This window comes from Herpailurus yagouaroundi, unplaced genomic scaffold (genome assembly GCF_014898765.1).
Source record: "Herpailurus yagouaroundi ecotype Mexico unplaced genomic scaffold, PumYag 165, whole genome shotgun sequence".
Taxonomy (NCBI): domain Eukaryota; kingdom Metazoa; phylum Chordata; class Mammalia; order Carnivora; family Felidae; genus Herpailurus; species Herpailurus yagouaroundi.
In genome coordinates, this window is record NW_024412406.1 from 657,086 (window position 1) to 683,240 (window position 26,155).

Sequence of the window (26,155 nt, forward strand, 5' to 3'; positions counted from 1 at the left end):
GATTATCAACTATGGAAAGATTTCCTGCACATACCATCCTGTGCTCATTCCTGACCAGGACACTGTGGAGTGGCAATCCACAGACTGGATAAAGCTACCAGTAATGGTGACAGTGAGAGTGATTAGTTACTTAGCATTTACTCTGTGCAAGCTGTTCACTAAACATTGCATGTATTTGATCCTCACAACACCTTGGACCTGTTCACTTTATGCCTTACTTTTTGAAGTGCCCCTACCCCTCATCTAATCATAATATTTATCACTTCCAACCTCACTATATGCTAAGGATTAAGCTGTGCTAAAACTGTGTCATATTTAGTTTTCAAAACTCTGTTATACTAAGATACTATTGTTTTTATTTTATTTTTTTTTAATTTTTTTTAACGTTTATTTATTTTTGAGACAGAGAGAGAGAGCATGAACAGGGGAGGGGCAGAGAGAGAGGAAGACACAGAATCTGAAATGGGCTCCAGGCTCTGAGCTGTCAACACAGAGCCTGACGCGGGGCTCGAACTCACGAACCGTGAGATCATGACCTGAGCCGAAGTTGGACGCTTAACCGACTGAGCCACCCAGGCGCCCCATTATTGTTTTTAAAATGAGGAAACTGAGATGCACTGAATTGCCCCAAGTCACCATGTTGGGACCAGACAGAGCCTAGAATCAAACATCCATGATTATAGGCTTACCCTCTTTCTTTCACACTCCCTTAGCACCACACATTTAATGACACCATTTTTTTTTCTTTTTAAAATTTCTGTTTTCAACAGCAACTATTTTGACAAATGATCTACAGTGAATTGCTATGAACTGCTACTATCCAGGTTTCCTGACAATAATGTATATAAAATTATCCCATTAGCATTTTGAATGCTAGAACTATTATCAGTGCTACATTATAATGAAATTAGCATTTGTTTCCTCATTGCTTCAGGTCATTTGACAGGCACCCCTGAGCGTCTCAGAAAAATGGCATTCCTAAACTTTCTAAACAAAATGTACACAGCCTTATTTAGACAGAAATTTAAAAGGAAAGGATAAGGAATTAATCATATAGAACCCAGTTAGAAAATTAATTTTTTGAAAAATGACAAGTTCTATCATTTATTTACTATGATCTGGTACAAAGTACAAAGATGTGGAGGTCGAGAGGTAGCCCCAGCTCCTACTGGGCTACAAATGGATCTTATGTGACTCTAGGAAGGTTACTTTCATTTGTTGCCATCTGAAAAATGAGGGAGCTGAACTAGATGATTCCTTAATGTCCCTTCCATGTCTATGAATCTGTATAGTATGATATTATATTCATGGAGAAAACGATGAATTGAATGTGCATTTTTTACTGACTATGATGATGTGCACACGCAGCTATACAACTGCTTATGCATTTGTACCTAATGGTGTTTCAACCAGAACAGCATTGAAGAGGTCCGAAGGTGTCTCAGCAATGTTGACTGCTTCCATTTCTGTGAAACGGCCCAGTGGGTGGCACTTCACCAGAATTTCTTTCACAGATTTTTTTTGCAATGCACCGTTCATCAATAGAATCACATTGTCTATCATGTAACTGCACCTGGTTTAGAAGAAAGAAATCAATTGCATGAGAATAAGCAGCATACCACCAGTAAAAAATATATATATATAAAAAAATAATAATAAATAAATAAACAAAATATAGTTCAGGCATATACTTTTTCATTAAGGAAATATAGGAGTCTCTTCTTATTTTAAACTTTGGGGTTTGAGAGATGTGAATGGGGTAAAATATCTGACTCTCTGGGATATCATAGTTTGAAAATCAATGTTGTAATAACTAACTAAAGCTAAATAAAACCTAGGCTGGTGGAAATTTGCAGAAAATGACCCCTACATTGTATGTAATTGGTGAACGTGGTATGAGGGTGAGTGTGAAATTGTGTGGTTTCTCAGAGTGGGCTATGGTCTTAAAAAGTTGAGGAACACAGACCTGGAGCATTTCACTCTATCTTAAAAACTGACTATTTAAATCTGTAGTAAAGCCCATCATTGAGGGGTGCCTGGGTGGCTCAGTCAGTTAAGTGGCCAGTGGTCTTGATTTTGGCTCAGGTCATGATATCACAGGCAAGAGACTGAGCCCCACCTTGGGATCCATGTTGGGTGTGGAGCTTGCTTAAGATCCTCTCTTTCTCTCTCTCTCTCTCTCTCTCTCTCTCTCTCTCTCTCTCAAAAAAAGTCAATTTCCTGCCTGTTTAAAAAAAAGCCCATCATTGATCCAAAATTAAAAATGTTTTATTAAATTTAATATTAAAATATTTAATGTTTGTTTATTTATTTAAAAATTAAAATATTCTGTATTCTTTTCCTCCTATGAGACCAGGTGGTGAACTTTCTAGCCATTTTCTCCCTAGATCCCCAAGAGCCCATAGGTTCATATTTTGTATGGTTACATGGCTAAATATAAGCTCTGCCCAGGATATTCTGGATGCATATGCTTGTTCAATCATGTGCTCAGCACCCAAGATATTCCAAGCAATGAGGTTGAGAAGTAAAAGAAACATAGTCCCTTACTTCACAGAGAATATAGTTGGAGGGAGGAACTGGACAAAGAATCCATTACAGTAAAGTGTCCATAAGATGCAGCAACTAAGTAGTTATCTGGCAACACAGTGAAAAAACTTCCAGTGGAGTTTATTGGTGGAAGGGACACGGGAGAAGGTGGCAGAAATGTGATCACGTGTGTTTAAAGTGAGTGGGAAGTAAAAAGGTTTAAAAAGAAAAGATTTCAAACAACAAATTGACCTTAAAAGGGGAAGACAGTTCAATGGAAACCCAGGGGCCAAGGGGCTTTGGATTTTGGTTTTTGTTTTTTTAAGATGGGAGAGAAAAGAACATGGTCCAGTGGTGAGAGGAAGAAGGGAGCTGAGAGGGTGAGGTTTTGAATCAGGAGAGCAAAGGGGCAGTCAACTGAGGAGCTGAGGTTCTCCAGGTTTGACAGTGACGGGACTAACCCCTGCCACAATTCAGGCTTGAAAAGTAAATGAATAAAAATTAGCCAAGTCTCTTAGAAGCACTGTCCCTGGAACGTGGCTGCAGTGGTAACAAGACTTCCTGTGCAAGAGTGCATTTCCCGCTGGAAGAGAATCTCCTTCATTGTGAAGCTTTGACAGTTTACCCCAATAAAAATTCTATCTGAAGAAGTTTAGAAGCAGGCAATTATCCCTTTATAAAAGGCACATGACTCTAAAGTTTCTTCGCCTCCCAAACAGCAGTACTAAATTTAGACATTATAGAATTTTAGACTCCTTTTTATCTCTTGAAAATGATATTAAAATGGAAGTGCTTATTTAACTGTCCTTTTATGGCTCAAAAACTATTACCTGAGAGGGGAATTGCTAGCACTTAATAACCCTTAGCAGGCTCCAGACATTTAATTGTTCCCCACAGCACCTCTCTAATGTAAAAGCATATGAGCTGCTAACATTCCCAACTTGCAGAGGACTATTAGACCAACGTTGACAGACAACCAATGTCAGTGCTGTAAGGATTTAGGCGACATGTAACACTCAAGCTTTTGCCTGTGCAGTAGGTGTGCTCATGTGTGTATTGAGTTAAACTTACTTGCTTTTAGGGATGTCTGGTTGGCTTAGTTGGTAGAGCATGACTGTAGTATCAGAGTCATGAATTGGAGCCTCACATTGGGGGTAGAGTTTGCTTAAAAAAAAAATCTAAAAATTTAATTTAATTTTTTTTTTTTTTTTTTTTTTTTTTTTTGCTAATAGTCTAAGCCCTATATTGCAAAGAGCAGGGCTATAGAGATTGGTTTTATTTCAACTCATTATTTAAATGGTCTTGTTTCTAAGATGGAACAGTAGCACAGTTTTCCTAGTTGTTCGGGAAATGAAGACAGAACACAGGACTTGGTCCATGGCAGGGGGCAGAAGGGAGAGGACTTCTTTCCTGTCCCCTCCCTCATCCCCATCACACATATGCTGGTATATAACTATCATTGGCTCTCTGGGGTGGCAGGGGGAATGGCATGCCTAGAAATAGTTTATATTCTCCAGACTCTAATCTTTATAGACCTTCAGGGCCATGCATACAGTGATATAGTGGTAGGGAATAAAATCACTGCTGATATTGCTTGAGTAATTTCTGAGCTTAAAGACACTTGGATGTTCACCTAGTTCAATGTTCCCATGTTTTAGATAGTTGTGTTCATAAGTAGTGACAGAGCCAGGATGAGTTCGGTTAACTTTTCTTCTACTAGTAGTCCAGACAAACATCCTCATTTTAGCCCCCTCCTAAATATTTTATTCTATAACTCTGATATTGGCACCTACGAAAACCATGATGTCACTGAAAATTGTGATAGAGTGAACGACTTAATTTCAAAAACTTTAGGTTGTAAAAATTATAATTTTTAAAATACCTGCCCTCTTGGAGGCTTTTACTGTGTGTCAGACGGTGCATTCATGTTCTCACTCAAGCCACACTAGTCAATGAGTCAATGCTGAAAGGACCATCACTACCACCACTTTATTTAAATATCTTGTCCAAGATCACACTGCTAGAAAGAGGCAGAGTTGGTACCCCAAAACCAAACCTCTGACTCTGTATTAGATTCAGAAAAAATAGCTAAAGGCAAATGATATTTTCACATTTCCTTTTGGTCTTAGTGCTATTTTTTCTCTCTCTCTTTAAAGTTTATCTCTCTCTCTTTTTTTTTTTTTTTCTTTTACTAATCTCTATGCCTGAGGTGGGGCTAGAACTCATGACCCTGAGATCAAGAATTGCATGCTTCTCTGACTGATCCAGCAAAGCATCCTTATTTTTCCTCTTTTTGTTCCCAAACTTATTTAAGGGTCTTAAAGCTAATTAAAATATATTTATTATATGCTAACTACCAAATTCTGGGCTGTCCTAACAGTTGCTGAATGGTCAGATAATGTAGAGCCATAATTTGGCGAGTTAGAGGAATTATTCTTCAGCTCTAGTCAAAACCTCTGCTCAGCCTCAGATCTATATTCTTTCACTTCCTTTTTGTGGCTATGACTGACTGGTCTTCTCATAGACACCACAGTCATATTATCTCAAAACCTGAATGCCCCTAATGTTTCTCTTTCTTCTGTAATTGCTATCAGCAACATCACTACTTTCATTCCTAAAAATCTGTCAATGGCTTCCTTTTGCCTTTAGAATAAAGAACAAATTTCTCATTATTGTACACAAGGCTCTTTATTACTTGGCTTCTGATTACTTCTCCAGCTATGAATGTGAATAATATTATTAAAAAGAAAGTGTGCATTTTAGAAAAGTGAATAGAACAGAACCCCACCCTCCCCCACCCTGCAAAAGAAAACTCTTAAGGGGCAGTAAGAAAACTTTGCAAGGAAGACTGAGGAAGGGACAAAATGGGAAAAGGAGCACGAAGAGAAAGTGTCATCACAGAATGCAGGGGACATGGACATCAACAACTGAATACCAGGGCAAGTTATGAAAGGCTGAAAATATATCCTACTGGACCTAGCAGCTAGAGTGGTTTGGGTGGCCCTGTGGCATAGACAACAAGACTGAAGTGGTTTGAGTAAACAAGTGAGAAAATAGAGGACTCTAGACTATCCTTTTTAAGAAGCTTAGCATCAAGGTGTGGGAAAGGTGGAATATCACTGTCTTCAAATAGTCACTGTGTAAACTAATCAAATCATCCATATGACATTTTGTAAATCTTAAATTGTCCCAGTAGAAAAGCCCGTGGTTTGAAACAAAGAAACCTAATTCTGAACCTAACTTTGTCACTTAAAAACCAGTTTAACAAGAGCTCCATTTTCTCAGTCTTAAAATGGAAATATTTATTCAACTTTGAATGGTTGGCATTAGTATTAGTAACACAAATGAAAGCACTAGCAGAGTGCCTCAGATAAAGGAAGGCAAAGTCATACACTCTTAGAGGAAGATAATTTCCTATAAACCAGACTTTGGAGGAAGGGGAGCAGAAAATTATAAGCCACATCATCTTTGGTATAAAAATTTGCAATGTTTAAACTCTTTTATGGTTTGAGATTTCTACATTTCTGTAGTTTCACATTGAGTTCTAGCCAATAGAACCTTGTCAAAATTTTCTCAGACTTTATTAACCCTTTACGGTGTAAAGACAATAACTGAGAGGTAGTCATTTAGAAGACTGGAACATCCACAAGACCATAAATTATGTTATTTGCTGGGATATTTATTAAACATTAAATCTGATTTATACCTGTTTTATAAAACTTGTTACCATCCTGTTCTGCATATTGTAACCCTAGAATGATCCTTGCATGGTCATTATTTCACAATGTTTCCTATAAGATACTGGAACTTCAAACAGTTTAATGTTTATCTCTTTGGGAATGTAATCATTAATCTGAAAACAATTCTGATTAACTAGCTGTCATGAATGACAACTGCTTTTATATATAAAAAGGCCTGAATCCCTTTGTTAGCTGGAGAATCTTCAGGGCTCTGTCTGAACTTCTCCATTTGGGTGCATTTGGATAGTAAGTAACTTGGTGCACGTGGTGATTACAACAGTTTCATTATCTAAAAGCATTGTGACTTGAGGGTAAGAGCCACATCCTGATATCAGGACTTGATTGCCATACGTTCCTTTCTACCAAGAGGTTGAATCAGTATCTTTCCATCTGCAACATTTGATACAGCATTCTTGATGACAGTTCTGCTTAGGTGACCAGAACTGTGATGTTTGCTAGGTCACACTGGTACAAAGAATACAGGGGACAGAGACATGAAATGCATAATCAAGAGTAATTGTCCACAGACAGGATTGGGTGATGTCTGAAATACACTTGGTGTACTGTAAGTTATTTCATTCCTCAGTGCAATTCCTCAATGAAATGTGCTGATCCACCGCTAAGAGGCCTGACAATATTTATTGTGACATGGACAATAGGGCCTTATTGGAAGTATTTTCCAATGTATTAATTTTTTAAAATGTTTATTTATTTTTGAGAGACAGAGAGACAGAGCACGAGCAGGGGAGGGGCAGAGAGAGAGTGGGAGATACAGAATCTGAAGCAGGCTCCAGGCTCTGAGCTGTCAGCACAGAGCCCGACGTGGGGTTGGAACTCATGAACCGTGAGATCATGACCTGAGCCGAAGTCGGACGCTCAACCAACTGAGCCCCCCAGGTGCCCCCCAGTGTATTAATTTTCAAATGGAAGTTTTCCTTGATCACATTGGGAAACATCTCTTTTACTCCAGATTCATTTAATCCAGTGCTAACTCCATATCCTCACATAGGGCAGTTCTGCTATTTAGTCTGACTCGCTAAAGAGAATGTTGAGATTTAGAATATCCCCATAAACATCTGCCCTTTCTTGAAATTTGACTTCTTTTGGGTAACATAATCTTACTTCCCCTAAAGTTTCCCTTTTTTAAATAGAAGAAGTGAAAATTAAAATAATTTTAAAAAGCAATTAATTTTGCTGTCACACTAATTTTTCCTTCTAGCAAAATAAAATAGTAAAAAATTGCTCAGAAGTCAGCACTGCCTATAATAGCATATTTTAGAACAAGACTGCTGATCACTACACGTTTCCCAAACTCTTGGTAGCTCTGGAATCTTTAGAAGACTCTTTTCTCTGGTACTTCTCTACAATCTTGGTCTAACCCATCTGTGAGGATTTAAAAATTCTTCAAACTTATTTGTCCTTTTCTACATCAGTGCCCATGTTCCTGTTATTCTGCATTCTCTAGCTATTTTGATTCTCTCTCTAAATGTTTGTATTTATATTTATCTTGGGGTGAAATTAATTTTCAATATATATTGGTAATATCAATGGTGAACATAAAGAACAGTTAGCTCATTCATTCACAAATATTTGTTGCATATCTGAGGACATAAGAACTGGATTCCAGTGCTAATTCTGCCCCTGTTCAATTGTGTGCTTTTGGATAAGCCATTTTACATATTTATTTCAAATACAGCTATTTACAGATAATTCTTACCAATCTTTATTAGTTATAGGAGTTTGTTCAGTACATTTTTTGTGGCCTCCAAGAAGCCTGAACCATACTTGTACAGAATACAGACACAATGATGATTTTTTTCAATCAATGAATAAGTTTTTCTTTATGTTCATTCAAGCACATTAACTCTGTCAGTCACTGGGTAAACAAAGGTGAAGGACTTAATTGGCTACCTGGTATCTTACCCTGAGCTGCCTTTCTAGGGTCATAGCTGCCTATTCCTTGCTTTTTCAATACTTTTCCATTGAGGAGATTTATAATATTAGAGAGATTATTCTATGTCATCCCTTCTTTAGCCATGCATGTAAATACTATGGTAATTCACAGGAAAACACCAGTGGAGTGATTCTTCTTGTCAGTTAGAGAGGTTAAACAAGTTGTATCTATCATAGCCTGTACATTTGGTCAAGAACAGTTAACAGGTGGATCTCATCTTTCTTATATTCAACAAACCAGTCACAGAAGATGTTGGAGCATCTTATATCTTCTGATGAGAAAAGAAAAAAAAAAAAAGATCTGAGAGACTAGGAAAGGAACAAAACTTTCATATGCTGTTGGAGTATGAGAGTAATCTACTAATATCTATCAAAATCTAGGACCTGCGTATCTATTGAAAAAGTAATTTCACTTCTAGGAATTCATGCTAAAGAAATTCTGGCATGGGAAAGCAAAGATATATGTACAATGATGCCTGTTGAGACATTATTTGAGAAAGCAAAGAAATGAAACAACGTAGATGGATGAAAGGGGAATAGTTAAATAAGTAATGGTAGATGTAACACAGTGAGATACGAAATATTTTTTAAATAAGATAGATCTTATGTGCTTATGCAGAAAATTCTCAGGGCACATGAGTGGCTCAGTTGGTCAAGCATCTGAGTCTTGGTTTCACCTCAGGCCATGATCCCAGGGTTGTGGGATCAAGCCCAGTGCTAGAGCTGAGCATGGAGCCTGCATAAGATTCTGTCTCTCTCCCTCTGCCCCTCTACTCCACTCATTCTCTGTCTCAAATAAACTAAAAAATGAAAAAAATTTTGAGAAAAAGAAAATTCTGACTAGGTTATGTAAAAGATAACTTATAGGTAATATATATAATTTCACTGTTCTAAAGCAAACATTAAAACCAACTATGTATATCTATATTTGTTTGCTTACATATAAACATGTATATATATAAAACTTTTTCATATAGAAGAAATTATGCATGAAACTTATGAAGGTTGGCATGCCTGGCTGGCTGGCTCAGTTGGTAGAGCATACAACTCTTGATTTTAGGGTTGAAAGTTTGAGCCTCACATTGGGTGTAGAGATTACCTAAAAGTAAAATCTAAAACAAATAATAAAATTTTTTTTTAAAAAAGTAAAAAAAAAAAATAAACCAAAACCTCTGGGCTTTGGGAAATATATTCAGAAATATAGTCTCTACTTAATCTTGGTTTCCTTATTTCTAAAACATGGATAATATTAGTGCCACCCATACAGTTGTCATGAGAATTAAATGAATTTAATACATATAAAGTAATTATAAAAGTGCTGCCTTGTAGTGAGCACTAAATAAAATTTAATAAAAAATTCTTTAAAAAAAACATAGGCACAGGCTTCTTTTTCAATTAAAAAAATAAAATAAACACGAAAAAGTAAAATACAAGGACGGCAATGGATATCTGGATCAGTACCAGGGTGGATTTCAGTCTTTCCAGGTCATGAAACAGGCTCAAACCTCTGCTACTCAACAAATGTTGGGGAAAGAGCAAGACTTTGGAAAGCAGGTTACTGGGATCAGTCATGGCCCCTGGTGGTTGGTTGCTACCCTACCCAGAATGTCGACGAAGAGCGAAGGAAAAAACACGTCTCTTTTGGCCCTGATTTGTTTCCCACTCAAAGAGAAGTGTCGTAGGGATGGCATCCTAAGCTCTTTTACATCCAATATCTTAACATCCTTAAACCTCAGACACTAATTTTGCTGACGTCACTTGCCATCGGCGGCCCAACATTAGTAGTGGTTTTATGTATTGTGTTTCTGCGGCTGCGCTTTGCCTCCTCCCAGCCACATCCGTGTACAAACAGGCTCTCGTCCTTCAAGTCTTCAGCTTTGGCATCACCTTCATTATGCAGTCTTTTCTCGCTTTCACTGGTGAATATTACACCCTAATGCAAAAAATTAGCTGCATTTTTTGGGTACGTGCATATGTTTATATTGAATATGTATATATTTTTTCATTCATCCAGTTTCATGGGCGTGGGACCTATATAGTCATACAGGGCCACGCTTGGTTTAATTCTCTGCTACTGCTCTCTTGAAATTACTAAACATTTTTTTAACAAGGGCCCTGTATTTTCATTTGCACTAGGCCTTGCAAAATACATAGCTGGTCCTGTTTTCAAATTACACTCGCAATTCTATATTGTATATAATTATTACTATTCTAGATGAGGAAACCAAGTCTTTGAATGAGTAAGTAACTTTTTTTCATGGTTCCATAACTGCTCTATTGTAGACTCAGGTTAGAGTCTACCGACTAGTTGCAAGAATTTCTCACCTGCATCAGGGTCACCTGGAGGGCTTATTAAAAGTGCAGATTCACAGACCACATTCCAGGGCCTAATAAAACATAATTTTTATAAGCAGGTCTTGGAATCTGCACCTTAAGCAACTCTTCCACTGGTTTAGAGAACAAGATTATATTCAATTCATCTCTAATTTTAGAACCTAGCATAGGCTTTCACTCACAGCAGTCACTTAGTACATGTTATGCTGACTAAGTGAGTGTCATTCAGTTATAGACAGATCCAGCATTGCTATTGCAGAATAGCACCAGGGTTTTTCAATTCTCAAAGTGCTTGAGAGTTTAAATGCTGGAAGCCTTATCAGCAGCTACAGTTGAGACATTTTTGCCACATACTTTCTTGCCATTGAACATCCACATGGAATCCCTGGATATAAAATCGTTAAGTTGTTGCAGTTCTTAAGATTTCAGAAGGACTTTTCTGGCCAGAGATTCAGAATCACAAATGCATAGTGGTGTCAAAAGGTCAATCTCATGATATTATTGGGAAGGTGATTACTGAAATCAAGATTTAACAAATTAAATACTTTGTGGACTTTGATGTAAGGAAGACACAAAACTCAGCACTTCTAAAATGTTCATGACCAGATGGAAAGCTATTTAGTCATTTAAAAATGCTAAGAAAATTTTTTGACATAGAAAAAAAAATGCTGATACTATACATAGAAAAATTAAGATTCAAACATATCTACAGAGTGATTCTAGTTCTTTTAAAATGTATAGAAAAAAATATGAAAATAATGCCAAATGATGATGAGATTAAGGGTGTTTTATTTATATAATTTTCTCTAATTTACAGTGGGCTTCCTGTTCTTTTTTATTAAAAGTAAAACTGAAATCCTTTATCTTACTTGCAAATTCTTTTTTCCTTAGCTTAGAATTTCCAGGAATTTCTCTTTCTTATCATAAATCAAGATGCTAAATTCTGTTACGTCTAGCTCCCAAATGTGTTCAACCCCTGTTCCCCCCTCACTATCTCTATTTCCAGCATAAACTTTTAAAATATGTCTCTGTTTTCTCTGTTTCAAGTCCTATCCCTTCAATGCACCTTTCACAATACCAACAGAATCATCTTCCTAAAATATACATCAGATCAGTCCCCTCACTTTTCAGGGCAGTTTAAGAGCTGAAAAGTAAAAACAAACAAACAAAAAAGAGAAAATAACATCTTTGGAATGCTATCGAGAGTGACCTGATTTCATACCTTAGCTTCTGTATTTACTAGCTAGTTACAAGATCCTTTAAGGATGCCCCAGGAAATAGGCATAATAACAGGAGTGTTATTATAACACTATTATAACAATAATGTTTGCCATTATTGAACAAACACTGCACACACAGTAAGAACAGATACTTTACCATTGGTTAGAGGAGAAACTAAAGCCACGTCACATTGCCTTAGGCAGAGAAGCCGTAAGTGTTCAACTGGTCTTCCACATGGCTTCTCAGCAGAATACGCCCCACCTTACAAGGTGGTGACCATTTGGTGAGGGGTACAGTCAGCAGCATGTAGGAAGCATGCCAATAGTGGAACCCTTTCTGAAAAGCCTTCCTTTATTGACTTTTACTCATAGAGACTTAGGGTCAAAGCCCTTAATCTGGCCAGGCTCTTTACTCTCTTTTTCCAGCCCTTATCTAGACTCCAGCCACATCTGAGATGACTAGTTATTTCCACATACAAAATCTTCTAATGCCTCACTAGTTATTTTTTCAACTTAATGCCCTTTTAAAATTTTGTTCAAATTCTATTTTCGCTGCAAAATCTTTTAAAATCAAAGTTAGTTATTCCATCCTTTAGCCTCCTCCAGTTGATTGCATAAGCCTATATTACAGCTGTTGCTTAATTCTGTCTTATTTTTCACCATTTGTGAACACATCAGCTTGCTCCATTAGAATGTAAAAATGTAAGTGACCCAGAATTATGTTACTGATTTTGTGACTAACGAGTGATGGTGCAACCAATTCATCTGGTTGGCTGAGGACTTTCCTGGTTTTAGCAATAAAAGATCTGCATCCTGAGAAACCGCTTGGGGCAAACCAAGGTATACAGCCTCCTAATGTATAGTGCAGGGCAAAGCCTGTAAAAGATTTATAATACATCATCAGGATAGTTAAGAACTTTGAATTGCCTTTATAAAGAAATCCTTAAAGATTTCATCAGTGTGTGGTCCTTAACTTATAGTTCTTGGCTAATATGAGTCCAAGTACTTAAGACCATATTTCCTTGGTCATCCTATATTCAGAAAATTTATATCCCCTGAGGTGGAATATTTTGAATACAGAAAGATTATTTTTAAGAGATGGCTAATCTCAAAAGGGATGAGAAGTTGAAATGCTGCCAGAAAGCGTTGAGTAGGAGGGAAGAAAAATAAAACAATCCAGTCCTATATTAAATAGTCTCTTCATTAAAACCCTATGGATTCATTCTTTTGTTTCACAAAACTGTGTATAATTATAGTATACAAAACCCCCAGATCTTCCTGCTATTAAGTATTTAAAAATATCCATTCCAGATTTTCAAAGTAAGTTTCACATATACAGTAATTATATCACACAAATGTGCCGTGCTTAGATTGTATTTATTAAAACAACTTAAATTTAGACTGTCTCTATTAGGGTTGACTTAATATTTCCATAAGGATGGCCTGGACATTTCCTGATAGAATAGGAAGTAATTATCTTATGGAAGTTCATGGGTGCTAGTTAGACACCTGACTTCACAAAACATTCTAGAAGAGAAATAAGAAAAGTAGTTTTAGGACTCTCTCTCTCTCTCTCTCTTTTTTTTAGTACTCTTTTTCATATATACACCTCTTGTTATGGTAACACATCTCTAGATTCTGCACAGAGCAGTTGGATGCTGCCTAGCCTGGCAACTCACATGATGCGGTGGGACGAATCATGGAATGAGATTGAGAAGACACAAGACAGATCAGAGGATGATAAGGCGATAGGGGAGTATTAGAGACTGTGGCTAATTAAAGAATGCAAGCCTCGACTAAATATATTTTTAAAAAATACTTTAAACACTCACCTGTCATACAAAAATGTATCTTCAGGCATGACCCCTGGTTTTTATACCTAACATATTGGCCAGCAAATAACCAATATTCAAGTGCTATATAAAATATAAAATCCTGAGTTGTCTAGAAGTATTTTATAGCTCTGTGTAAGGTGCTGCTAAATACGGAATTATATATTGATTCCACAAATATTCAGTGCCCATTACATACTAGGAAGTACAGATAGAGATATGAAAAGAACTAATTTAATGAGTTTATAGCCAAGGGGTTCAATCCATTGAGCATCTGACTCTGGATTTCGGCTCTGGTCATTATCTTGTGATTTGTAGGTTCAAGCCCTGCTTCAGGCTCCGCGCGGACAGCCTGCTTGGGATTCTCTCTCTCCTTCTCTCTCTGCCCTTCCCCCACTCTCTCTCTCTCTCTCTCCGTATCTCTCTCTCAAAATAAATAAATAAAAACTTTAAAAAAAAAGAACTTATAGCCAAGAGAGTAGATAAATTAAAACATGTCCATTACTAACACCACTAACAATACTGATAGTACCCAAACTACCTCTCCACTTTCAGTTTGCATTAATAGTCTATGCAGGGCTTTGTGACCACCTATATTCTTATATATAGTTTTTAAACATTGTTAATGATAGAAATACTTGGAATTTTAAGTAATTTTGTATTAGAAACAGAGTACATTTTAACTAGATCAACATGTTTGTTGTGAAATAAACATGCTTGCTTAATTAACGTTAAGGCCTTGTCCAGGTTTAAGATTCTATAATTAGGAAGCACTAAATCATGGAGTCATCACATAAGAGGAAACATTGACCAAGTGACTCAGAGTCACTCTTAGGGCTAGAGCACTTTCTAATATATTTTGAGCAAGTTTCTGTCACGTGAGCTCTGTCTCTCAACCTGGCAGCTTTCTGACTCCATTAAAATTGGACTGTCCTCTGTCATTATCATGGGTCAGATTTTCTTGATTCATCTAAAATCTGAGCAAAATACGTTTGCAAAGCCTACTGCTAACATTTATTTTAAAGTATAACTCCGCCACTTGATCTGTGACCCAGGCAAGCTACTGCACTTAAATTTTAGTTTCCTCATCCTTAAAATGGTGATGATAAGAACTAAGATTTGTCAGGTTTAAAGGAGACAATGTTTATAAAGCATTTAGCAGAGCCCTGGCATATGTAACATTCCATAAATATTGTCTAGTATTTTGACTGCCATTTCTACTTCCACACAGATAGGGCCATCTTGTCTTTGTGCCGAGGAATCTTTGATGGTGTCTCCATAACTACCCTTGCCAGACATTTTTGCAGGAGGCATCACTGCTTGGAAAAAATCTTCTCTATCAGGCAGCCACTGAAGATTAGATATGAACCTGGACCTGATTCAGTCCAAGCCCATGCACTTTGTACTTCACCTCAACCCTTGCAAGGAGGTAAGAATCCTATGAACAAACTTGACTTCTTCTTTTGTCTCTTTTACATTTTGATTTTCTGCTTCATATTTTTCTTATTTAAAAAATATTTTATTTTATTTTTTTCTTAAGTAGGCTCCACACCCAACGTGGGTCTCAAACTCAAGTCCCCGTGATGGAGAGTCACATGCTCTACCGGCTGAGCCAGCCAGGTGCTTCCTTTTTTTAAAGGAAGAATCTTGCAGTTAAAAGAATACTCTCTTTCAATTTTGCAGATTGAAAAATACTCTCCTCTGCCACTGAAGAGTGTGCATACTCTGTCTGGAACTTACTTTTCTAACCTCTCTTCCCCATTCTTTCCTCCCCTTTTGGCACAGCCTACTCCTGCCCAAACTGACCTGTGATTCAACATACATGCAGTGCCCCTCCCATCTACATGCTTCAACCCAAGATGCTCAGCCTTCTTCCTCATCCCCAAATTCTACCCCATTTCCAGGTTCAGCAGCAATGTCAGACCCTCTGGGAAGGCTTCCGAGAACCCTGCCCAAAGAAAGTGCTTGGGCTTTGCACTGAGTCAGATCCAAGTTCACACCTAATAGTCATCTCTGACTAGCTGTGTGTTTGTGGATCCTTAAAAAAATCAGCATTTGGGGTCTTGCCTATAAATAAAATCCTAACCTACAGCAGTGATAGGAAGTCTAATTGCACAAACAAGGTGTATTGGCACTAACCACAAGTCTCAGGTATATCAGCGATTACTTCTTGCCTCAAACCATGCTCATTTCTTCTACTTGCTTATTTATAGACATGGTATAGGAACAGCTGGACAGCTATTGGGTTAAAAACAATTTGAGCTGGATCCCTCATCTCGTTCCCTACAATAAAGTAAATTCTACATGAACCAAGGTTATTTATTTGTTTATTTATTTATTTATTTATTTATTTATTTATTTAATGTTTATTTATTTTTGGAAGAGAAGGAGAGACAGAGTGCAAACAGGGGAGGAGCAGAGAGAGAAGGAGACACAGAATCTGAAGCAGGCTCCAGGCTCTGAGCTGTCAGCACAGAGCTGGATGTAGGGCTTGAACTCACACACTGCAAGATGATGACCTGAGCTGAAGTCAGATGCTTAACCGACTGAGCCACCCAGGCGCCCCTGAACCAAGGTTTTAAATGTAAAAAAATGAAATATCTAAAAAGAAAAAAAAAGAAACATCAACAACAATGAATGAATGAAATGAAAGACAGGTAAATTTACCTATGAATCTGGAGTGGAGAAAGACTTTCTAAGTAGGATACAACAATCAGAAGTCAACAAATCAAAGGATTGATGATTATAGCTAATTAAAAATTTTCAGTGTTTCTACAGGGAAGAAAGCTATACAAGTTAAAATTACTTCACCCCAAGAAAATAATTTTGCAACATATATTATGAAGTGCTAACTTTCTTAATTTATAAAGAGCCCTTACATATCAACAAAAACTGCTGGATACGCCAATAAAAAAAATGGACAAAGGATTTGGTCAGGTAGAAAACCCATGATTAATAAATACAAAATGATCTTCAATTTTGCTAATAAACACAAATTAAAACAAAAACAGAAAATATAATTTGTAACCTATTGGATGGGCAAAAACTGAAAAGATAATATTCAATGTTGGTAATGGTGTCAGTCCACAGGTCTTCTCATGCACTGTTTTGGGAGTGCAAATTTGTGCTACTTTTGTTGAGCACAACTTAGCAAAATTTACCAAAATTAAAAAAAAAGAACATTTCTTTGATTCACTACTTCCACTGCTAAAAATTTAGCTTAAAAATAAATTCCAGACTGACACAGTAATAAGCTAATCACAAAACTTTTTACAATGGAAAAAAAATTATTCTCTGTTAATAGATGTAAATTGGGTCATGATACATACCAAACGTGAATTTCTAGGCAGTTATTTAAAGAGAATGGTGTTGACAAGGGTATTTCTGAGAAATATTAGGTGGGAAACAAAGTGCAGAAGGAATGTGATTCGTTTGCATAAATTTGAAATGTGGAAGTGGGGTGGGTTGAGTGTGTACCAATAAACATACTCAGATGTAAATATTTTTCTAGAAAATACATAAGAAATAGAGAAGTGTTTACTTTGGGGGAAAGGAACTGAGAAGGGAAGAAGGGGAGATGTGAAATAGAGGAACATTTTTATTTTATACATTTGTAAACCAGTCTAGGGCCCAGTCTAGTATTCACAATTTTGTATATTACAATGAAATTGTATACACATGATAAACAGCTCATCTATTGCGGATGTTTGTTCCCAGATTGTCAGTTAGAAAAACTGGAGAGGCCCAAAGTTTGGAGCACTGTCTATAATTTATTAACTGGTTAATAAGAGTACAATTTATTATTGTGTGGAAATTCAGACTTTTTTTTAGAATGAAAGGACTTCACAATGAAAGATTGGAGCTACTGGTGATGGAAAATGATAGAAATAAAATACATATAACTATGATGGGAGCTACTTTTGCTGTTGCAAGGGGAATCAGAAAAGGGTAGATGTGGCCTTAACATCAATTTGTGATATTTCAGCTCCACCCTGACAAGTGATCCAAAAATGTCATATATATTTACCTTCAGTGCCAGCAGCCACAATCCTTCAACATCAGCACCACTTATCATTTTTTAAAATGAAAACTGAAAACACTGCCTTTTTTTTTTTTTTTAAACTAAGCTTTACACCCAACGTGGGGCTTGAACTCATGACCCTCAGATCAGGAGTCACATGCTCTACTGGCCGAGCCAGGCAGGTTCCCCTGAAAATGCTGCTTCATGTGGGGGCCACCACCATTTACATCATCATGTTTATAAATAAATCTGTTTTCTAACAGTGAATATGTGGCTCTTTGAGCTTATCAGTTGCTAAAATTTGAATTTTTTCAAACTTACAAATGAGAAAAGGTTTTAAGCCTCATGCCAGCCTAGTTCCCCACCTATAACTGTTGAGGGTCGTTTGCACAATCACAATGGGGATTAATAGGGCTTCCTGGGGCGCCTGGGTGGCTCAGGTCATGATCTCGCGGTCCGTGAGTTTGAGCCCCACGTCAGGCTCTGTACTGACAGCTCAGAGCCTGGGCCTGTTTCAGATTCTGTGCCTCCCTCTCTCTCTGACCCTCCCCCGTTCATGCTATCTCTCCCATCTCAAAAATAAATAAACGTTAAAAAAAAAATAAGGCTTCCTGCTACCACTTACGTCATGTATGTAAAAAATGTGCTCAGAGGTTCCAGGGAATGATTCCGGAAATATTCAAATTCTCTGCACAGCTTTTTCCTCATCTCCGTGTCAATTTTGGAAACAGTAAGAGGATTTGTTTGATTAGCCAAGAAGTTGCCATAATCAGTGGTCTGGAGATGAATTTTCACATCTGAAATTAAATGAAACCTCAAATCAGATTAAAATTTGAATATGCATATCTAGCTTTTACAATGTTAATTGAGTTTATTGTGACTTTATGATAAATGTATATTAAATTATCTTATTAGACCTTAACATAAGGTATTTATATGATATAGTCTTGAGTGTTACACTCTACAGCAATACAAAATTCAATGTTAATACAGATATTCTGATACAACAGAAGAATTTCAGTTATCTAAAAAATCTAGAATTATTTAACACAGCTGAAAAGAACATTAACAACCACCTACTTCTAAGTTTACCTTAGCCGGTTGTAGTCATTTGGAAATAGCTGCTCAGAAAACTGTAGAGAAGGATACTAAGACTCCATCTCAGCTTGATGGAAAAGAGAACTTTATTAGTGATGTTTACCATGGCTATGGAAGGTGGAATGGGCAGTCATCAATAATACCCTTTTATTATAGATGAAGAAATTTAGTCTCATTGGGGCTAAATGGTGGAGTCAGATAGTAGTAAGGCTTGGACTAGGAGATGGATCTACTTATCTTAAAATCCAACATCATTTCCAGAAGACCATACTAGGCGTCCTGTAAATGGCCATGTGTTTGAATGCCAGGTGATTGCTGAAGCATTAAGTGGGAGAGGAGAGGTAAGAAATGAAGCCAGAGAAGTAAGCAGGGGATGTCCCAAGAAAGGCTTGAATGGCATCCTTCATCCTGAGGATAAGAGGCAGCCACGGTGGGCTATGAATTGATTGCTCTGGGAGCTGATGAGATGGTGGGTTTGCAATTAGGCACTCAAGTGATTCTTAACGTACCTGAGATTCAGAGGGCAGGCACTCTTCCTTAGCGTCTGGAGTATATTATGCACTGGAAGTATTCTTTACCTGACAGCAGAATTCATTTGCTCAATTACCTATTTAATTAACTTAATTTTAAAAAATTATACCCCCCCCCTTTTTTTTGCCATGTCTTATTTGGCTTTTATTCTAGCAGTTCAGATTTTTATACAATTTGACAGTTTGTATTCTCAGCACTGAGGAATATTTGCCAACAGAAGAAACACAAATGTTATTTCTTTCAAAACCATGATATTTTGCTCATGTGGCATATGTTTCTTCTAAGCAAAATAACTTCCAAACCTTTCAGCTGCCAGTGAGATCCTGAAATTCAACGTCTCAAGTGTTTCAGACCCCATAGGAATCTTGTAATATTGTGGTCAGTGGAGAGGCAAATGAAATAGAAGGAACCTTTTTTTCCCAGCATGAAAACAATCCAAGGGACACTTGCATTCAGATTCTAAGAAAATCTCAGGATCTGAACCGTTTGCTCTGAGATGATGATTGACTGCCAATAAGGTCAACAATGCATGTAGTTTTATAGTTTTCAAAATGGGTTCAACATAATTTTTTCTCTGCATTTCTCCAAGTGCTTATTTAAATAGGTTTGTGATAAAAAGGACTTAGTGGTCAAATAAATTTGGAATAAACAGGCTTCTTAGCTGCAGGAACTGAAAGCATTTAACACATTAATTTGAGTGCTTTTTGAAAAGAGTATGGTGCCAAACCTCCCAAGCCACTAGAAAACAATGGAACCACCCACAGAGCAGACTGGAAAATTACACTGCTTTTTTATCCAGAGAAGTAATGTGGCAAGTGACATTTCTCTTTTTTATTCAAATGAGGCAATGGAATGTTTTCCAAACTGGGATCACTACCAACTAAATCAGTTTAATAGGGGGGCACCTGGGTGGCGCAGTCGGTTAAACGTCCGACTTCAGCCAGGTCACGATCTCGCGGTCCGTGAGTTCGAGCCCCGCGTCGGGCTCTGGGCTGATGGCTCAGAGCCTGGAGCCTGTTTCCGATTCTGTGTCTCCCTCTCTCTCTGCCCCTCCCCCGTTCATGCTCTGTCTCTCTCTGTCCCAAAAAATAAAAAAAATAAAGAAAGAAAGAAAAAAAGAAAAAAAAATAAATCAGTTTAATAGGTCCCAAACAGCAAAGAATAAAAGGATTCGATTAGGCTGTTGTAACAAATATCAGAGTATATAACACCGAGTAGCATATACATATATGTGCGTACAGGTTGTAGTGTAAAAATGGGTCTTCTGTGGGTTGCAGTCACTGGGTTCAGGGAATTATCTGAGGTCACTTGGCTACTGAGACAGGATAATGATCTGGGACATTATGATTATCTTCTATTAGCTTGTGAGCAGATCATTTTTAGAGAAGGGTAATTTTTTTTTTTCCTGTGCAGTTTCCCATTTGGGGCTCTCTATAAAAGTGAATGCCCAGACCTTTCACACTGCAGGTAGGTTTTATTTATTTATTTATTCATTCATTCATTCATTCATTCTAAAATTGTTTAATGTTTATTTCTATTTATATATTTATATCAGAGAGAGACAGAGAGAGAGAGAGAGAGAGAGAGAGAGAGAGAGAGAGAGCAAGTGACAGAGGGGCAGAGAGAGAGAGGGAGACAGAATCCAGGTTCTGAGCTGTCAGCACAAAGTCCAACGCGGGGCTCCAACTCAAGCTGTGAGATCACAACCTGAGCCAAAGTCGGAGGCTTAACCAACTGAGCCACTCAGGCCCCCCGCCAGGTAGGTTTTATGCCAAGGAAGCACCTTCAAGAGGTACCTGGAAAAGGTGCTATCCTTGAGCAGTCCCCTGCCTTTTCCCTGCACCCTGCTGAAGCTGAACTTACAAAAGTTACCTGACCTTTTTGAATTGTTTCTTCATCTGCAAAATTGATATAGAATTCGTGCTTTTAGGTTGTTGTGGGGATTAGACAAGATGATGTAGGTGAAGAGCCAGCATATAGGAACTACTACTTAATATTATCTTTTTTCTTCTCACTTTTACCACCTATTTCAAAAATAATTTGATTCATTTCGCTAAAGACTTTGGTTTTTATTCTCTAAATCAGACTATTCTCAGCCAATATATTGGCATCAGCCATCACATCTTATAATTACTCAGATTTTAATTTGTATATACCAGTATCTATAAAACCAGAACTTCTCCCTCCATTTTTGTTAATATACTTCCATTCTCCCGGTGATAAAACTTCAAATCCTCTCTGGTACTTTCTTACTCCAATTCCCCTTTATTGTTCCTTAATGTCCTCTCTGGTTTCCACTCTGTGTGCCCCTGGTTTAGAATGGCCACATGACATCAAGATTACTGTGGTGAGCTCTTAAATTGATTCTCCCAAGTTCATTTCCTCCTCATGTACTCCCTGCCTCAAATTTAATCTTTACTAATAATTATTTTGATTTTGTAATGCTCCTATATGAATCTTGGAGTCACTGAAAGTTGTAGGGAGATTAAGAATGACCTTCATAATATTTGTAGTGTTTTGCCACTGACAGAATGGTTTTAATGGACATCAACTCTCAGCCTTACCAAAATTTCCCATTTCATAGATTAAGAAACTGAGGCTCAGAGAAATAACATGTTCATGTTTTCTATGTTTGCAAGTATTTGACTGAAGATTCAGACATGTCTCTTGTCCTCATTAGTTTTTCTAAAGCTCCATAATCAGACCTCCAAGGTCCTTCAAAATTTTTCCCAGTCTAAATTCTAGCCTTTTCTCTAGGTATTCTAGTATTGCAGCCAAACTGGTTTACTCCTCACCTATATGCTTTTATTAAATACAGGAATCTGTATTTTATTAATTTTCCCTGCTGGAGCCCAGTGCCCAACCATCTCAAAACTGCTTCCCTGCATCTCATTGGCATTTTCCTAGCCTATAGCCATGAAGATCTGTTTCACTTTTGAGTATATCTGCTATTTATAGGTTTCAACTGTTTTTGTATCTTTAAATTTTAATTGTTTTTACTTATTTATGATATCCTTTCAGCTAGATAGTGTTTAGGGAATGAATAATATCTTATTGTATATCATTTCTCCACATCACCTAATGCAATTTTTATTGCATAGATGAACTTCAAATATTAGTAGATTTAAATTGTGATTAAAAACTTAGGACCATGGGAATTCAGGCTGGTGCAGCCACTCTGGAAAACAGTATGGAGGTTCCTCAAAAAACTAAAAATAGAACTACCCTACGACCCAGCAATTGCACTACTAGGTATTTATCCTAGGGATACAGGTATGCTGTTTCGAAAGGACACATGCACCCCCATGTTTATAGCAGCACTATCAACAATAGCCAAATATGGAAAGAGCCCAAATGTCCATCGATGGATGAATGGATAAAGAAGATATGGTATGTATATATACAATGGAGTATTACTCGGCAATGAAAAAGAATGACATCTTGCCATTTGCAACTATGTGGCTAGAACTGGAGGGTATTATGCTAAATGAAATTAGTCAGTCAGAGAAAGAAAAATGTCATATTACTTCACTCATATGAGAACTTTAAGAGACAAAACAGATGAACATAAAGGAAGGGAAACAAAAATAATATAAAAACAGGGAGGGGCATAAAACATAAAAGACTCATAAATATGGAGACCAAACAGAGGGTTACTGGAGGCGGTGTGGGAGCGGGGATGGGCTCAATGGGTAAGGGGCATTAAGGAATCTACTCCTGAAATCATTGTTGCACTATATGCTAACTAATTTGGATGTAAGTTAAAAAAAAATTAAAAACTAAAAACAAACAAACTCAGGACCAATATAGCACTTCATTATACAATTCCATGTTACCAAGGTTGAAACTCCACATTTTGATTCTTATTCACCAGAATGAATGTTTCCAAACAAACTGGTGCTCTCTGAAGAACAGAATCAGCTACATAGAACCATATACTAAATACCATTAATCATAACCATGAAATGGGAAGAATTATTTCAGGAATTCAAAAGTCTAGCAAAAGAGGGGAAACTGATTCTTGTTGTGTATACACTACAGTTCAGGGAGGTGCTTATGATTTCCCAGGAATTCTTATGATATGCAGTTTACAAAACATTTTCAGGAATTTCTGTTGCTCCTGATGATTTAGGATTAGGCCAGGGAGATACCATCTAAGTATCAGATAAGAAAACACCATGCTAAAAGTTAAGCAACTAGCTTAATATCCTAGAACCAGAAAGTGGAAGTGCTAGGACTTGAACCCAAACATGTAGATATTTCTAATGTGAATTTTCAGATTCTTACAAGGTACAAAACACAGCCTTAGGCTAGAGGAACTTGGACAGAAAATTATATAGTTTCTGTCCCTTTTTTTTTTTTTTAATGGATATTTCTTTTTTAAATTTCAGCTTTTTTGAAGTACAATTGACAAATAAAACTGTAAGATATTTATTTTAGAGAGAGAGTGTGTGTAAGCGGGAGAGAGCAAAGGGAGAGAGAGAGAGAGAGAGAGAGAGAGAGAGAGAGAGAGAATTATAAGAAATCTCCACACTCAGGGCTCAATCCCATGACCCTGGGATCATGACCTGAGCTGAAATCAAAAATCGGAAGCTCAACCGACTGAGCCACCCAGGCGTCCCGCAAACTTTAAGGTATTTAAAATGTACATTTGATGGGGCACCTGAGTGGCTCAGTTGGTTAAGTGTCCCACTCTTGGTTTCAGCTCAGATCATGATCTCATGGTTTCGTGAGTTTCAGCCCTGTGTAGGGCTCTGCACTGGCAGCATGGAATTCTCCTTCCCTCTCTCTCTGCCCCTCCCCCACTCACACTGTCTCTGTGTCAAAATGAATAAACTTAAAAAAACAATAAGGTGTACATCTGATGCACATATACATTGTGAAAGGATCCCCCCCCCCCACCTATTTAACTGACACCTCAGTGGCCTCACATATTGATAGGCTCTGCCCTTAAGAAGCTTAGAATATAGGAGGAGATGGATTCATTATTCAATTATGAGTTAAGCCCTTAACTGTGGTAATTCAGGGAGCTAGAAGATAGTCAAGTGCGACAAATGTCCTCCCTCAGCATGACGCATCTATGCAAGTGTCACAGAATTAGGACTGTTACAAGGCATAATAGAGTACAAAGTTAAGGCTTGTCAATTGTACTCCAATAGGGGTACAGGAGGAAAAAATTTACAGAGGAAGTAACTCAGAGTGGAGACTTTAAAGAGGAATAACTGTTCTCCAGGCAAACAGGATAGAGAATGGAATCTGTGACTGAAGGAATAGCTTTACAAAAGGTAGAAGGATTTTGAGGAAATGCTTACAAGGTAGAGATCAGCAAGACTGCTCCAGTCTTTTGAGCCAAGGGTGAAGTTTTTCCTGTATGGTGAAAACCATTGAACTATTTTTGAACAGGAAAGTGAAGGTATTGGATATGTACTTTTAATACAAGGTGAAAAAAGTGCTATAATTAGAGGCACAAATAATATTTAAGGGAGCATGAAGAAAGCCTTTTGAACTAAGTCATATATATATATACATATATATATGTGTATATATATATATATATATATATATATATATGTTTAAAAATAGATAGGTATAAATACAGGTAAAAAGTAAAAGGTCACCCATACTTGTCATCCACCACCCCGCCCACTCATTCCCAGAAACTATTCTTAGTTTCTGTTATATCCTTTCAGTTTCTTTGTATCTAGACCATCATATAGAAAAAATATTTTTAAATTTGTCTGCCTTTTTCCTAAAGAGTACTATGCCACACATAATTCTTCCCCTTGCTTTCCTCCCTTAATAGATCTTGGTGATCTTTTTGTATCAGTTCTCTTAAGAGAGTGTCCTCATGCTTTTTTTTTTAATAGCTGCAGAATATTCTGTGATGTGAATGTTACATAATTTGTTTAATTAGTTCCCTGCAGATGGACATTTGATTTGTTTCCATCTTTTGCTATTCTAAACAATGCGATATGAAATCTCAGGCCAAGTGTATATGCACTTGGAATTTTGATAGGTACTGCCCAATGGCCCCCTTAAAGATCTTTTTTTTCAGTATTTTTATTCACCAGAGTGGAAGCCCTTTTAGGGAAGGGACTGTATCTTGTTTAATTTTACTTCCTTGACTCTAGCCAGAAATGTTTAATATGTTGTTGTTAAATTAATTTTTATTGGAAAGGAATGAAGGTCATGTCCTCTAAACGGTGAGATATAATCAACTTTCCTCATTCCCTTTCAAAAAATTACTTTTCAAAAAAGGAAAAAGTTTAATTCAGAGAGCCAGTGGACACTTTTCACCAAAAATTTTAGAAAATATGAATTACTAAATTCTAGAGATCTAAAATATTAATTTTACCAACTTGTCATTTTTGAAGAGGAAATAATATTTGCAAAAGTCTTACTTGTAATTTAAAAAATTCTAATGAGAGACACCCGGGTGGCTCAGTTGGTTAGGTGTGCAACTTCAGCTCGGGTCATGATCTCACAGCTCGTGAGTTTGAGCTCCACATTGAGCTCTGCAGTGGGGGTGCGGAGCCTGCTTGGGATCTGTCTCTCCCTCTGTCTCTCTGCCCCTCCCCCACTTGCGCTCTCTCAAAATAAATAAAGTTAAAAAATTAAAAAAATAAAAAATTCTAGGGGCGCCTGGGTGGCGCAGTCGGTTAAGCGTCCGACTTCAGCCAGGTCACGATCTCGCGGTCCGTGAGTTTGAGCCCCGCGTCAGGCTCTGGGCTGATGGCTCAGAGCCTGGAGCCTGTTTCCAATTCTGTGTCTCCCTCTCTCTCTCTGCCCCTCCCCCGTTCATGCTCTGTCTCTCTCTGTCCCAAAAATAAATAAACTTTGAAAAAAAAATTAAAAAATAAAATAAAATAAAATAAAATAAAATAAAATAAAATAAAATAA

The 26,155-nt window shown here is 37.3% G+C and overlaps 1 protein-coding gene across 3 annotated transcripts in view; it reads right to left on the reverse strand.

Annotated features, from left to right (window-relative positions):
- Nucleotides 1-26,155, reverse strand: part of ATP6V0D2 (ATPase H+ transporting V0 subunit d2) — a 48,176-nt gene that overhangs the window by 16,496 nt on the left and 5,525 nt on the right. For all 3 annotated transcript variants that reach the window (XM_040487470.1, XM_040487469.1, XM_040487468.1), the window contains exons 2-3: nucleotides 18,252-18,423; nucleotides 1,395-1,573 (exon numbers count right to left, since the gene is read on the reverse strand). In XM_040487470.1, coding sequence (XP_040343404.1) covers nucleotides 1,395-1,573; nucleotides 18,252-18,423 — 351 coding nt within the window. The remainder of the gene's footprint in view (nucleotides 1-1,394; nucleotides 1,574-18,251; nucleotides 18,424-26,155) is intronic.